Genomic DNA, 14,857 nt, shown 5'->3' with positions numbered 1-14,857 from the left:
AACTTGTTATTATATACTACCAAATTCAAATAAGCCAAGTTCAAATAAGCAGCCAAATCTTTAAACGACTTATTCTAAACATGTGGCAACATCCTATTTGTCATTAACCAAAGTAATGCTACACTATTTTCCATATTTATGGAGTACAAATCGTCACCAAAAAGGCAAAACAACTTATAATAAAAAACCGAAATTGATTTTTTTTGCTAACGATTCACTGTTGATGTTGCATATATGTAGCACAAAATTTTCAGCTGCCGCTATCAGATATAACCAATATATAACCATTTTATAACCAAAACTCAATTTTTATTTAATAAGAGTGGTTTCTATTATATCGTTTTTTCTTCGCCTGTAATTATATATATATATTAACATTGAAAAGTGATGTTACGTTATTTTGCATTTTAGGCCGGGAAATACTCTATACAGTATTTTTTTGTAATATTAAACTTTTTTAGCGAAAATGTTCCTTTGAATTGAAGAGTTGAGCTTTTAAATGAAGCTTACTTTCTCATAAAGTATTATTCCCTTTTGTTTTAATTTCATTTAAGATGTTTAAAAAACTCCACGCAGAAATTATAAAGTCACTTTTTATAAAAAAATACTTTTAGGCAACAAAAACTGCAGCTCAAACTCACCAACCCCGCAGAGTTATTGAATACGAGCCCATCTTAGAGCGCAAGAAAATCACTGCCCTTATAATATTTTTTATTTCAAACGCTATTTGTTGCCCTTATAATATTTCTTATTTCAAAAGCTATTTGTTGTAAAAATATAATATTTTTTTGTTTCAAGCTATTTTTTGTGCTCATTTAATATTTCTCTTTATTTCAAAAGCTATTTTTTTATTCCAAAAGCTATTTTCAGTGAATTAACAGCCAGCTAGTACCCATATCTTCCTTCCTCATTCTTTCACCGAAGTAAGCGGTATGGACCCAGATTTTTTACCGCCCAAGCACTCTCATCGCGGTACCATTCCTCGAAATTACTTCAGCAATACTTTCTGCCACTACAGTAACAACAAAAACCCCTATTTCCAGCACCCAGAAGCACTCGCTTTGCCAAAATCAATACACAATTTCAGTTTTTGTTTATATTTTAGTTACGTTTTGATGGCTATATTATCGCATTATTCTCGTTTATGTACAAATTTTAAATACAACTAAAAATTATTTTAAATATACTATATATATATGTATATACTCTATATAGATAAACTAACTTTGCGTTCATTGGATTGTTGTTTTTTAATTATATAATACTACTATTTTATTTAGTTTAGTGTTTCACATACTCTTTGCTGCCCCAAAGCATGAGGCATACATGTATCTACATATATATGTATGTATGTAAGTGTGTGTGTGTTTCGTATAATTTTCAAGTAACTGCACGCTTGCAAATACTAATTCGTTTATTATTCGCTAAGTAACTAAGTTTACGCTGCTCGTAGTTCAATATTTTTTCTACTTTTTTGTAGTTGTGGTAGTATTTGTGTGGCTGTGTGTGTGTCACACGCGCAATGCACTTAAATTTCACGCTTTACATTCAAAGAAAAAGTCAAAAAAGTCGCTTCTTCTGCTTCTGCTTATTACGAAAATGCTTTTCAAGTAAGTATAAACAATAATAATAATAGTTAATAATAAATTTAAATAATTCTACGCAGAAATAGTTTACAAATTAAACATTACGCCCTATACATAACTATACATATACAAATACGATACACAATTGCTTTTAACTACTTTAACTTTAGAGTATAGTACAATATTTTCAATATTTCACATATATACACGTAGGTGTGTGCATGTATGTATGTATATATACTTTTAAATTATTTATTTAATATCACATTGAATTTGAAAAAGTGTTTCAACAAGAACAACAACGCGCACAACAAGCCGCCCGCGCTCAGCTGTTGGGCCGCCGCCACTTGCCATGCGGGCGCTCGTGTCGCCACACTGTTGCATTCATAAACAGACATGATCATACAACTCGATAGATTTACACATCATAGCATAACTTTTTATATAAATTTCATATATACATATATCTATAATATATATATATATAAGTGTGTGTATGTATATATTAATAAATTTTTAACTCCTATGGAAAGTCTTTTGCTTCTCACATCGAAAGTGCGCCGCGCTGCGCCGCTGCTTTTGTTTCCTTTTGTGCGCGTTCTTTTCACACTCTGGCATGTACATACATTGAGCTTAACAGACGAATACATATGTGGCAATGTGTGCTGAAGGCATGGCTAATTCATGCATGTTGCGCGCTGCATGAGTCGCGTTGTGTTCGTGTGTGTGTGTGTCGGTGTGTTGGTTCGCGTGTCGCTGAACATGTTTTCAACTGCATAAACATAACGTTTTTCTATATTACAATAAAAAGTTGCTTAGTTCTTTGCGCTTTCGCGTTGGTCCGCTAAAGATGGCGGCGTCGTCGTCGTCGTGTCGTGAATGGCTTGCAAAGCTGCCTCAGTCAAAACACAATACATACGCTATATACATAGCTTCGCACATATGCTTGTGTGTATGTAACGCATATAAGTGGTACGTACTTATAGTACGCGGTGTGGCAAATGGAAGTGGTGTGGTGATGGCGATGGTGGTTGGCAGTGTGTTGGCAAACAAAGCGTGCAGCAATAATAATAATAAAAACAACAACAGAAACAGCAGCAACAATTGTCCGCACAATGGCACTTTGGCTGCGGTAAGCGCGCATTCAACTCACGTTAAGCGCTCCACAACAACAATCAACTCATCAGCATGTCTGCCCTTTTTGCGTGCGCTTTGCAGCTGTAGTTGTTGTTGTTGCAGCCAATGCAGTTCCTGCTTTTGTTGGCCGTTGTCGTTGTCGTCGTAGTATTGCTGCCGCAGCTTTTGTGGCTTTCATTATACCAAAAACGCTTGTCCATTGTTCTTGTTCGCCGCGCTTGAGCTTCCCAGCGTCTCTGTCGTCGCTGTGCCGCTGCCATTGTCCGCTTTGGCAGCTGCAGCTGCCGCCGCCGCAGCGGATGTGGATGCTTGCGGTTGGGGCGTTTGCGCAGCCGCAGATGTTGATTGTGTGCTCGTACTCGCCTGACTCAAATTGCTGCCGGTGCGCAAGTGTACGGGCGCTGTGCCCGCGCTCTGCTGTTGATTGGTCGCCGTTGGCATTGCCAACGTTGTCGCTGTTGTTGTCGCGCCGGACATTAAATTCGCTGATGATGGCGCTGACGCGTTCTGTGTCAAACACATTGATGGCCGCCACTGTTGCTGTTGTTGCTGCTGTTGTTGTAGTTGCATGACCATTGCCTGATGACCAACCGTGCTGGCGCGAGGGTTGGTCTGCGCGTGATGGTGTACACGGTAGCTATTGGGTGCGAGCAATTGCTGTTGTTGCGGATGTTGTAGGGGATGATGCGACTGGTGGGCATGGTGTTGCATGAATGTGGCCGCACTGCCGCCATTCGGTATCATGGAGAGCGCTTCCTGTGGATCATAGGCGCTGTACTCCGACTCAATGCTGTGGTAGATGTGTTCGGAGGGCGGACGCATGGGTATGGCGTCGACAATGCGTGCGCCATGACGACTAGGGCGTGGCGAGGGTGTGGCTGTTGTGGCCGACGAGTAGTTGGCTTCCATGTCTTCTTGGTAGTACGCGGGTGGTGGTGGCGCTTGGCGGAAAATCATGCCCGGTGAGACGGGCTGCTTGAAACGTTCATGATGATCTAAGGTATAGTTATTACCGCGTGGTGACAGCTCAATTGGTATGGCATAGCGCAGTTTCTCCCAGAAGTAGCGATCGCAGGTGAGCAAACGATTCGAGGGCACAGATTTTAGATAGGGCGCAAGCTCAGGCACCTCTTCGGCCTCGCTGGATACGTTCGTTTCTTCGATGATCACCAGTTTTTGTGCGAGTCCACGTAGCGCCTCATGGAAGGCATTACGAAATTCAAGACGATTCCACTCTGTCGAGAGCAGATTGCGTGTGAGCACCAAGATGATCTTACGGGAAGCACGCGCAGCCTCTACGATCTGCAAGTGGCTGGCTTCTGGTGGTAAATCGCGTTGTTGTATGCACAGGCGGAACGGTGGGCGACCATGTTCTAACTCAGCGGCGATGTTGCGGCACACGAATTCATAGTCTTTAGCCGAATGTAAAATGATGGCGTCATACAACTTGCCGGCGTCTTCGAAGCGTGGCTCACATACGCGCACGCCATAATGTGCAAATAGCCACACACGCACTGACTCACGGAAGACAAAAACAATAATCAGCACGACAATTAGGAAGATCAGCACCAACACAGCGGCGAGCAATGGCACATAACCGCCCGAGATGTCTTGCGACGCCATATTACTAGCACTTTCTAAGAGCTCACTGCAGTCCACACCGTTCGAGGTGATCAAATCGAGTTCACGCTTTACACCCGCATCCACACAGTAAATATCCTGTGCGTCACGTATCACTATCGCATTGTCCGCCACGAATTGCGCCAACTCCTGCAAGAATTGGCAACGGCACGACCACGCATTGCGGCCAATAGTCAGGCCCTGCAAATTGTTACGGTACTGCAAGTTGGCCAGCTGCGCAATCGGCATAGCCGTCATACGATTATTATCGAGTCGCAACACCTTCAGCGACACTAGCGGCGCGAATGTGGTATTCGAGATGTGGGTCAAGAGATTGTTGTGCAGGTACAATTCGCGCAATAGTGACAACTGACGGAATTCGTGTCCCTCTAGCGTTTGCAATTTGTTATTCTCCAAATGCAGTATGCGCACCATATTCAACTCGTCGAAAGTGCCATTCTGCACGGACATTACATTCGAGGCGTTCAGGTAGAGCGCACGTAAATTACGTTTGCCCGCAAACACCTGAGCATCCAGCACTGGCAAGTTATTGCCGTCCAAGTAGAGATCGGTGACGTCGGTTGGTATGCGTGCGGGTAGATTAATGCGATTCTGTTTCCCACAGTCGACAATGTTTGTCGACCAGGTAGCGTCATGGAAACAGGTACAATTGTCTGGGCAAACCATTTCGCAGTCGCATTGTTCGAAATCACAGCAGTGGCACGTCGCTGGACAGTGGGAGTCGTATTTGCAGACAAAGTCGCTGCTGCTCAGCGCCGTCAGTTGACGTATGGGCGCATTCCGACTGTGCGGCATTAGGCATTCAATGTTGCCGAGATCGACAATGCGTGGATGCTGGCGGGTGGTAAGATTGTTAATGCGTTGTAGCCATTCCATTGAGCAGTCGCACTCGAACGGATTACCGCCCAAATAAAACTCTGGCACTGGCTTATCGGTGGCGACCGGTGCGACGCGTAACGAATTCAAAGTGATCTTCGACAGCACGTTGGCATATAGATCCACGCGCGCTAAGCGTGTTTTATCGACGAAAGTATTAGCTTGTATCTGATTGATGATGTTGTTGTTGATGAAGAGCAGTTCTATGGAATTCGGCACGGACATAGCGCCGATTTCGGTGATGCGATTATGACTGGCATCTAGCGTGGTCACGCGTATCTCTTCCTGTAGTTTATAGTAATTGCCGAGCGCCTCAATGTAGTTGCCATGTATGTCCAGCCATTTGAGATTCGATGGTATGAAGGCGTAATCGAACCAAACCAGATGATTTTCGGAGAGATTCAGCCACAGTAGGGTAGCGAGTGTTGCGAAAATGCCATTGATGTCCGTAAGAAAGTTCTTATCCAGACGTATGGCCTCGATTTCAGTGTTCTTGGCGAAGGAGCCGCGTTCGATGGATTGTATGCGATTCTTAGCCAGATTGAGCACAGTCAAGCGTGGCAGATCGGTGAACATGCCAACAGTGATGTTGCCAATACGATTGTCAATTAGACGCAGACCAGTCAATTGGCTCAGATTCTTGAATGTGCCATTCTTGAAATCGGAAATCTGATTCTCACCTAAATCGAGTGTCTTTAACATGGTCAAGTCTTGCACGGCCTCGGGTACATCAGCGAGCTGATTGGAGCTGAGATCGAGTTCCTTCAGGTCAGAGCAGTTGCGGAACGCTTGTGTCTCGACAATGCTGATCAGATTATTGTTGAGCGTTAGTTTATTCAGCACAAACAAGCCGTTGAAGATCTTATTATCCAGCGTGTGTAAGCGATTCTCGGAGAGTTTTAATGTATGCAAGTTGTACAATGGCAAGAAAGCGCCGTCTTCAATGTGGCCAATTGAATTGTTGCGCATGTCCAGTATTTGCAAGAAATACAGTTCTTTGAAGGTCTTAGCGCCTACGCGTGTCAGCGCATTATTAGATAAATTCAGCACAATTAAGCGTATGAGTCCAGCGAATGTGTTGTTGTCAATGTGATGGCTCGTCAGCTGATTAGCGCTCAGGTCCAGCACCAGCAGTTGCTCCAAACGATGCAGCAAGCCTTTGGGCAAATCATACAACTCATTGCCCTGCAAATGTATCTCACGCAACTCCTTGTTGCCTGCAAAGGCATCGGCGGGCAATGTCTCCAAATGGTTGTACGACAAATTTAGTATGCGCAGTGAGCTTAAACCCGCCAACGCATTTGATGCAAACGTGCTGATGTTGTTGTGCTGCAAATTCAATTGCTGCAGCCGGCGTAAACGGGAGGCGCCCCACACATCGGGCAGTGCGCGCAGCTCATTGTGCGACACATCCAAAACTTGCAACTCGGCGCCACCACTGGCGCCATTCAGCGTGCACATCTTCTCCGAAAAGCCTAAATTCTCAGCGGAGCGTATACGATTCACCGTCAGATTCAACACTTGTAAATTTTGCATAGTACACCACACGCCCTCAGGCAGTTGACGTATATTATTGTCACTCAAATTCAACTCGTTCAATTCGCGCAGACCCGCAAACGAGCTCGCCAATATTTCTAGTGACTTGCCCGGTCCCCAGACAGAGTTATGTGTCTGCACGGACAGCCGCTTCAGCGACATCAGACCGTCAAATGTGTTGGCGGCGATGCGTTGCATTTTGCACGCATCCACTTGTAGCTCGGACAGCTTTTGCAGGCGGGCAAAGGCGCCGGCAGGCAGTTCGCTGGCGTGCAACAAATCGGCGGAGCACTGTATCTCCAAGCGATTGGCCGTTTCGGCGACTTGCAGATCGAGCGGCACCAGCGGTTCGATGGCGCGCAAATTGCACTTGATATCGAGCGTTGTGCGCACAAACTCCCACGAGCATTGCTGTGCGTGCGTATAGCTGCCGGTCAGGCTGCTGATAAGAATGATGAGCAGGTAGGGTAGGTGGCGGCTGATTGCGCCGACCAACGTTGTTGTGCTGGCAGTATGCATTGTGGTTTTGTGTGTGTTTTTTTTGTTTTTGGATCACTTATTTTAGTTTAGGACTTGGCAGTCACTCGGACGCTTTGCAATTTATAATGTTACTTTTGCTTTCTAATTGGTTTTATTTTTGTTGGGTGTTTTATTTGAAAAATTTCTCTGCATATACACTCAACAAATTCGTTTGCAAGCACTTTTTAACTGCACATGGCATATTTGCAACATGGCGCATACAGCTTTTTCAGCGCATATTATCTTTGGAGAAACATATTCTTCGTTAAAGTCACAGTACTTTTTGATTTTAGTTAATTTTTTTTCAGTGTAATCGCTAAGTCAAACGCGCAAACCGTAATCCTTGGTGGCAAATGCGAGCGGAGCGATTTCGTACACACTTGCAGTAATTGTTGTGGCACTTTTGTAATTACTTTGGCAGTAATTTGTATTTGCAACACTTCTATATTTTGTTAACGCGTGTTCACCTTTTTTCAAATTCAATTTTTATTTTTTCCAATTCGTTAATTTATTTTCTTGCCTTTTGAAACAACTTTCTTACTTCACTTCAGCTATTTCAACTTCAACGAAGTTCTCTCGTTTGCGTTTGGAATTTTCGAAACTTTGATTTTTATTTAACAGCAGCGCGCAATAATCCAAAAAAGCAGGCGAAATACTCTGCTTCTTCTTTTTCTTCAAGTCCAAACACTTAACCGAAATAAAAACGTTTCGTGTTCGTGCGTACGTCTGAGCTAGTTTGCTGCGCGACGTGCGAGGAATGGAATTCAGTAACAACTTTTACTTAAAACAAGAAACTTTCACGGAAGCGCTGCTATTTCAAAAAGCCATGTTTACCGCTTAACGTTTCAAAGAGAACTGATTACAAATTTTGCTCGTTGCGAGTCCGTTGGCTCGCTGTGAATTCCACTAGCCAGCACTGCTGCTGACGCCACGCTACTTCTTTGCTTGCTGCTTGCTACTCTACACAACACACGGACAACACAGCACTCCTGCGCTCCATTTGTTTTTGTTTGTGTATGTGTGTGTGTGTGTGTGCTTCAATGTTGGTTGGATGGCCGACGACGACGTCGACTACGAACAAACAGGCAGGCAAGCAAGCCAACGTACACACGAACTAGCACGAATGCCACACTAATAGCAATAGTGTTGTGCTCTGTGGGGAGAACAAAACCAAACACTCCAATAAGGCAACAGAAACAACAACATGCAAGGCAAAGCATTCGCAGAGCAGAGCGCAAATCTGAGTGTGAGTAGTTGTGTTGGGTTTGGGGAGCATAGGTAGACAGTACGTAGTAATAGAGGTGAGTGCATTAAGCTAACAACAACAAAATATTATATCTGATATTTATAAACAACAATAAATACATGTAGGTCTGTATGTAAGTGGTGCTGCTAATACTCTGAGCTGTTTGCGCTGTTTAGTAAGCAAGCTGCGCTGACGCGCTGCGAAGTGCATAAAAATATACAAACAGATGCATATACACAGTTATGTTGGGCAGTGAGAGAGCGCTGAGTGCCGACTGCAGTATGCAAAGTCTTACCATGTATATTGTATGTATGTATGTATGTATGTATGTAGATGTGTTAATGTTTAGTTGAGGACATACATATGAAGTAATGAACGTTGTGTGTTTGTTTTTGTTGCAATTGTTAATGATGTTGTTGTACATGTATTCTTAACTACTGCAACTGGTTTAAGGCTATGCAAGTTAATTTCATGTAAGGGAAATGACTGCAGACTGATAGGCCAGATATTGCATACATAAGTACATACATACATGCATTAACATGTTTTAACAAGCATTTGCTTTCATATCATACAAAAATAAAACAAGAACAAATACTTATATTAATAGCAAAAACAACTCTTGCAGGGCAAACAGTTAAACAAGTCATTGTCTACAGCAGAAATGTTCAGCAGAACAACAACAACACATACTCCTTACCATTCCAACCCTGCACTGCACACTAACACTACGCTGCCAACGTCGACTGCGCTGCATCGTCAGCCACTCTCAGCTGCATTTGCTCTTTTATAAACAACTAACAACAAATCCATGGAAATGCAACAGGAATTGCATGAATGTAAACAAATAAGAACGTGCGCTCACACGCACACACCCACACGACCTCAAATGTATGCATGCGCACCAACACAACCAAATGCATATACGGATACGCATGTACATATACGCCAGCGACACACACATACACCAACACCAGCGCACAAAGTAGGGGAAATGCAGTTGATTGCATGTGAGCGCTGCTCAAATCATGCATGTTTGTTTGCATGTCTGTACATGTGTTCGTCGGCATGTTCATGCTACAGCTGCGCCACTCGCATGCTTGTAGTCATAAAAATTCATATCACATTCCATACGTTTGTCAACAGCATAACATACTCGCTCAGCCGCTGGCTCTCACAAGCGCGCGCTCTCTCTGCTGTCGTTTCGCAGCAAAACCGGCCGGCTATGTTGTCACTGACACATGCACATACTCACATTAGACTGCAGCGCAGGCATACGCGTACTTGGCGGCTGGTTTACCAATTGTCATTGCATTCTTTCGAAAAATTGTGTTTCTGCGGCGATAAACAATTTACAAGTTGGCGAGCAAGTGCAAGTGGCAAGAAGAAGTTGATTTTTATGTATTCCACAAATTTAAAATAAAAATATTTTAATTTAAAACAAGAAATTTGTGTTTTTATTGAATATGAAAGCAAAATGCAATGAAAAAAATGTAGAAAATAAAAAAGTAGCAAAAATAAAAATTAAAAATTTGAAATGCGAGTAAGACGATTTAAAATTTGGATGGAAATTAAAAAAAATCGCGAAATTATATCGTGAAACAAAAAAGTTTTCCACACAAAAACTTGATTATGTTATTTCAGTTTGTATGACAGCTATGACGATATCGGTGGCTCCGACAAACGAGCAGCTTCTTGGAGAGTAAAGGACGTGTGTCAAATTTTAGAGCGATATCTCAAAAACGAAGGAACTTGTTCTCGTATATCTCAATAAACTCGGGTCGCTGCGTTGATCATTCTACAATATACATATGTACATATATTTTCATATAGTAGTGCAGAAAATTTAGAACTGAAGAAATAATTTTTTTGTTAAGCTAAAATAATAAATATGAGTCTAAAAACTGTTTTGAAGGAAGCTTGGAAATTAATCGTGTTCCTAACGACTCAGACTTTGGGCTTATGTAAATTTTTATGTTATGAATGTTGTACCAATGTAAACTCTTCTATTTCTTTGTTGGTCAGTGCATCAAATAAAAAAAAATGTAAAAATTAATAAAAAAAAGAATGTAATTATAAAGTTTCTTTCTTACGATAAAATGTTATCATTTATTTTTTATTAAATGCGCGTGACTTGCATGGAAATCATTTTCCATATGCATGTACATACTTATGTACATATGTACATATGTATGTATATATCTGCCGATGAAATTATGTATTTTTGTTTATACGGATTTATTGCATGAAGTCTGCAACGTCGCCTGCCTGTAAAATATTTTATTCCCCTTAAAATGCGTAATGTGCGTACAGGTAACAACAACAAGAAAATTATGAGCACTTTTGCAGCTGAAATGCAAACTTGTAGCTTTAATAAACTATTAAGAAAATACTTATGCCTGTAAGCGCCAAAGCACTAACTATTTTAATTGGGCTAGTGACAAATGTTGAGTCAGTAAACTTAAATGGAAATTAATAAATATTTAGAATACACGATGACGAATTTTATTTAAGTTGCTTGGCATTTAAGTTTAAGCTCTAAAGTAGCTTGCACAAAATTATAAACGAAAGCTATAGAAATTGAGACTAATTGAGACAATTTCAGCATCAAAAAGGCGATGAGAAATTACGTTAGAATTTCAAGAGCAGATAATGGTAGTTTGGAAATATTTTTGGTGAAAATAATTATGTTGGACTAATTATTTTGACATTTCGAATAAATATTATACCATGAATGATTTAGTATAAGTATAAGAAATCATAATACTATACTTTTAGGGCTTTACGTCTGTTATTTTTCCTCTATGAGTCTGCCTATAACTCTGCTCCGTAGAGCAAGACGTTCAGAGGAAGCTTCCGTGACTCCTGTGTAGATCTTCAGCTGTTCGCTATGAGGCTGCTAAGCTGGAGAGTCATTTAAGACGCCTTTTCCCCAGCGGGTTGGTCTGATCTTTGGATCGAAATGGAGGTCTTACTCTTCTTCCCCTGCGGGTACCTGCGTCGAATACTTGTAGTCCTTAATGCGTTTGCAGAGTCTCTCATCCGATGCTGTTTTCTTCTTTTCATTGGGGACTTTTTTTACATGACGGATCCAAACCCAGCGCACAATCCTGGGGAGGTACGTTTTGCCTTATCACTTTAGCTCGCCTTCAAACCGCCTTCAGACCGAAAGTCGTGAACTGCTTGAGCCATATGTATGTACGTAAAATAATCGTTTCTGGCCACACTCAAGGGAATGGCAAGCAGAGAACTTTCCACCCTCCTACACATGGCCCCATCCTTCATTTGTCATCACTGCACCTTTAAAATTGTAAGAATATTATTAAGAGAGCCTCACTCAATTTAAAATAAAATGTTAGAGCACCTTTTTTTAAACACAAACACATATAAACTGTAAGTAACCGTTTTTCAAACCCTAACAGTAAACGCATGTCAGTCCTTGAACTCAATTATAGTTTGTTAAATAATTACTTAAGCTTCATATTGCATTAAAATGCTCTTAACTTTTCATTTTCATTACTACAACGTACTAAGTGCCTAGCTCACCACTACTCACCACTCACCACTTACTTTCTTAATTTTAATAATTCTTCATAATTCATAATTTAATAATGAAACTTGGTGGGCTAAACGACTGCAGCTGCAATTAAACGGTCACCAGCATCGCATAACGGAGTGAAGGCGCAACAGCCAACAACAATAAAAGGGCGCACCAAGCCAGAAGCAGGCATGCTACCACCCTACTCTCAGTACGTAAAGTGCAATGCGCCGTTTACTGCTATTTTCACTCGCAATGCAGCGCCATTGTGACAACAATTGTTGCATCAGCAGGCATACGAGTAATAGAAAGCACCAACAACAACAATTGCAATAGCAGCAGGGAATGATATCCAGCAGTCCACCATAATTGAGCCACAACAATAACACCAAATGCAATAATAACAAATAACTGCAAGAATAAGAGCAAAATGCTGCTCGAATAAAAGTTGGCAACGACTCAGCTCAGCGGCAGCGCAGCGCAGTCGACGACAACAGCTGAGCAGCGGCCGAGGAGGCGCACATTTTGTTAAAGGCAACAGGCGATTTCCGCACTCCTTTCCGCTGTGATTTCCTGCGACTCCAACGAAGTTTTTTGTTGTCGAAGGCACTCGCGTCTGTTCGTTTAAATAGAACTTATGTAGTCATGCTGTTACAGCAACAGTTGCAAAGTCAACGGAAGTTGAGAGTCATGTGAGCATTTCAAATGTTCCGCTGTTGTTGCACACACACACAAAATGGCTATGTTAGTCGCATACATAACAGCACCGTGCTAATGTGAGCTTAAACAGCATGTGAGAGCTTAATGGCGAATGCGAAAACACATGCTCGCCGAATGAGTGCTGGAGCGCACGGCACATTAGCAGCAGCAGCAACACGTGTGCTTGCCGTCGCAGCGCCAATGTGGGAGTAAATGGCGTGTTGTGCGATTGCCAAGCACTAAGTGGCTTTGTTTTTGTGGCGCTGCCATGTTGTGGGCATAATGGCGAAGTGGGTTAGTTCATATGTTGTTTATACATTTGAAATGGTCGGCTGTTGTGGGTATTAAGCTTGCTCTTTTGTACTGTTGCTGTTGTTTGTGACTGTTAGTCTTTGTATAATGTGTTACTGTTATAGTTGCTGCCACTGTTAAATTTCTAATTGCTCGTCGAGAAAATGTGTTTCTTATTGTAATTTTGGCAGACAAATTTATTTTTTATTATATTTATGTAAATTTTAACTATTCTGTTAAGGTTATGATACTGTTATTTTGGCGCTGTAATTGATAAGAATTTATTTTAACAGCTATAATTACTTGTAAGTGGCTTTGGAGAACCCCCATGTAATATTAAGAAGTGAGTTGGAAGTTTTATGAAATAACAATTGAAAACGGTGCTCTAAACTTTATAAACCCTATACACAAGAATATAATAATAATAATAATTTTAAAATTTTTACTTTTTGAGCTATAATAACAAATAATAGACAATTATAGAAATCCAATGTCTGTCTTATCGTCTCTTTAAATCAAGCTTTATTCCAAGAAATTTCTAAAGTTCTATTGCGAAAATGGATAATTATCCAGGCTTTGGTTCGTCTGAAATACAATCGAGTTACGCCGAACTGAGGACTTGCAAATAAAAGTTTCCAACACTGAAGATCAAATTTGAATCGGACTGGATTCGACACAATTTTTTTCCGAATGTGCATGATTGTGACTGACTTTTTGGCCAAATATGAAAGGAGAGTTAACGCTTGTTACTTACATTTGGTTTCTTGTTACTTTTGCCTGCTTTCGGAACTGAAAAATCCACTTCAGGGTACGTGCCATGAGTTCATTGAGCCTCTACATGAAAATCGCCTGACAAAATTTTTCTGCCAAACATACATTAATTGAGATCAAACTTTGCATGAATATAAAAATGGTTGTACCAATCTAGGTTTTCTATCGTTTCGGTTTGCGTGCGCATTTTATATGGACTAGTCCGGGTCAATTTTGATCATGAGTGCGTATTTCAGTTTAGGTTCTAAAATTGGATGAGAACTGTAACAAAGGAAGAAGGTATAATTCAAAGGAAAATTAATTCGCAAATAGAAAAAAGAGCCGTACTGACTTCTACACAGCGGAAAACCTGACCGGATATCAATCAGAAAATCTCATTATCGCTCGACCTCTCCGACTATTCATATGATATTAGTAAATTAATTAAAAAGCAATCACCAGAATAAAGCATAAAAAAACAATCACCCATCAGAATAAATCATAAAACAAATATTTTCTTAAGTTAATTAAGTGTCTTGAAGAATGAAAAAGTGTCCTTCAGAAGCTTTTAAAGCCATACAATGGCCTTGCCCTATTTCAAACATAGCTCTCCCTCAAAAATACTATAACAATTTGTCCTACTTTAATTTTTAAAAGAGCGCACTTAAATATGCCAAGAAAACTTTTGCAGACGCAGTACAAATACAGCAACAAAATCAAATATTTTCATTGCAATTTCAATTAGTACTAAGTAACAGCAATCAGAGAAGGAAGTATTAAAAACTAGGAACACACAAAGAGTAAAGTTAATGAGCAGCAGCAACACTTTCTCCATCAGAGCAACCAAGAAATGAACAACAGACTGAAGTAACTCTTCACGGAAGTGCTGCGCGGTGTTGTGGCCCTGAGTTGGTGGAACTTGCAGGAAATGGGGTGGTATATGTTGGCATGCATAAAATATAATAAAGTGGAGAAAATCATGTGATATTTATAGTAAGTATGGGTAAAATAATAAAATAGCAACAAAAATGGGAAAAG

General features: G+C 41.0%; 1 protein-coding gene across 1 annotated transcript; it reads right to left on the bottom strand.

The window, feature by feature from the left end:
• Positions 1 to 1,117: 1,117 nt before the first annotated feature.
• On the bottom strand, positions 1,118 to 8,111 carry LOC120771093 (toll-like receptor 7). Its single transcript, XM_040098920.1, has one exon. It carries the CDS (start codon positions 7,293 to 7,295, stop codon positions 2,901 to 2,903), a length of 4,395 nt encoding a protein of 1,464 aa, XP_039954854.1. The 5' UTR covers positions 7,296 to 8,111; the 3' UTR covers positions 1,118 to 2,900.
• Positions 8,112 to 14,857: the final 6,746 nt, after the last annotated feature.

The sequence above is a fragment of the Bactrocera tryoni genome, chromosome 3, assembly GCF_016617805.1.
Source record: "Bactrocera tryoni isolate S06 chromosome 3, CSIRO_BtryS06_freeze2, whole genome shotgun sequence".
In the NCBI taxonomy this organism is placed as follows: domain Eukaryota; kingdom Metazoa; phylum Arthropoda; class Insecta; order Diptera; family Tephritidae; genus Bactrocera; species Bactrocera tryoni.
Note: the sequence above shows the minus strand (reverse complement) of the source record. Positions and strands in the feature narration are given on the sequence as shown.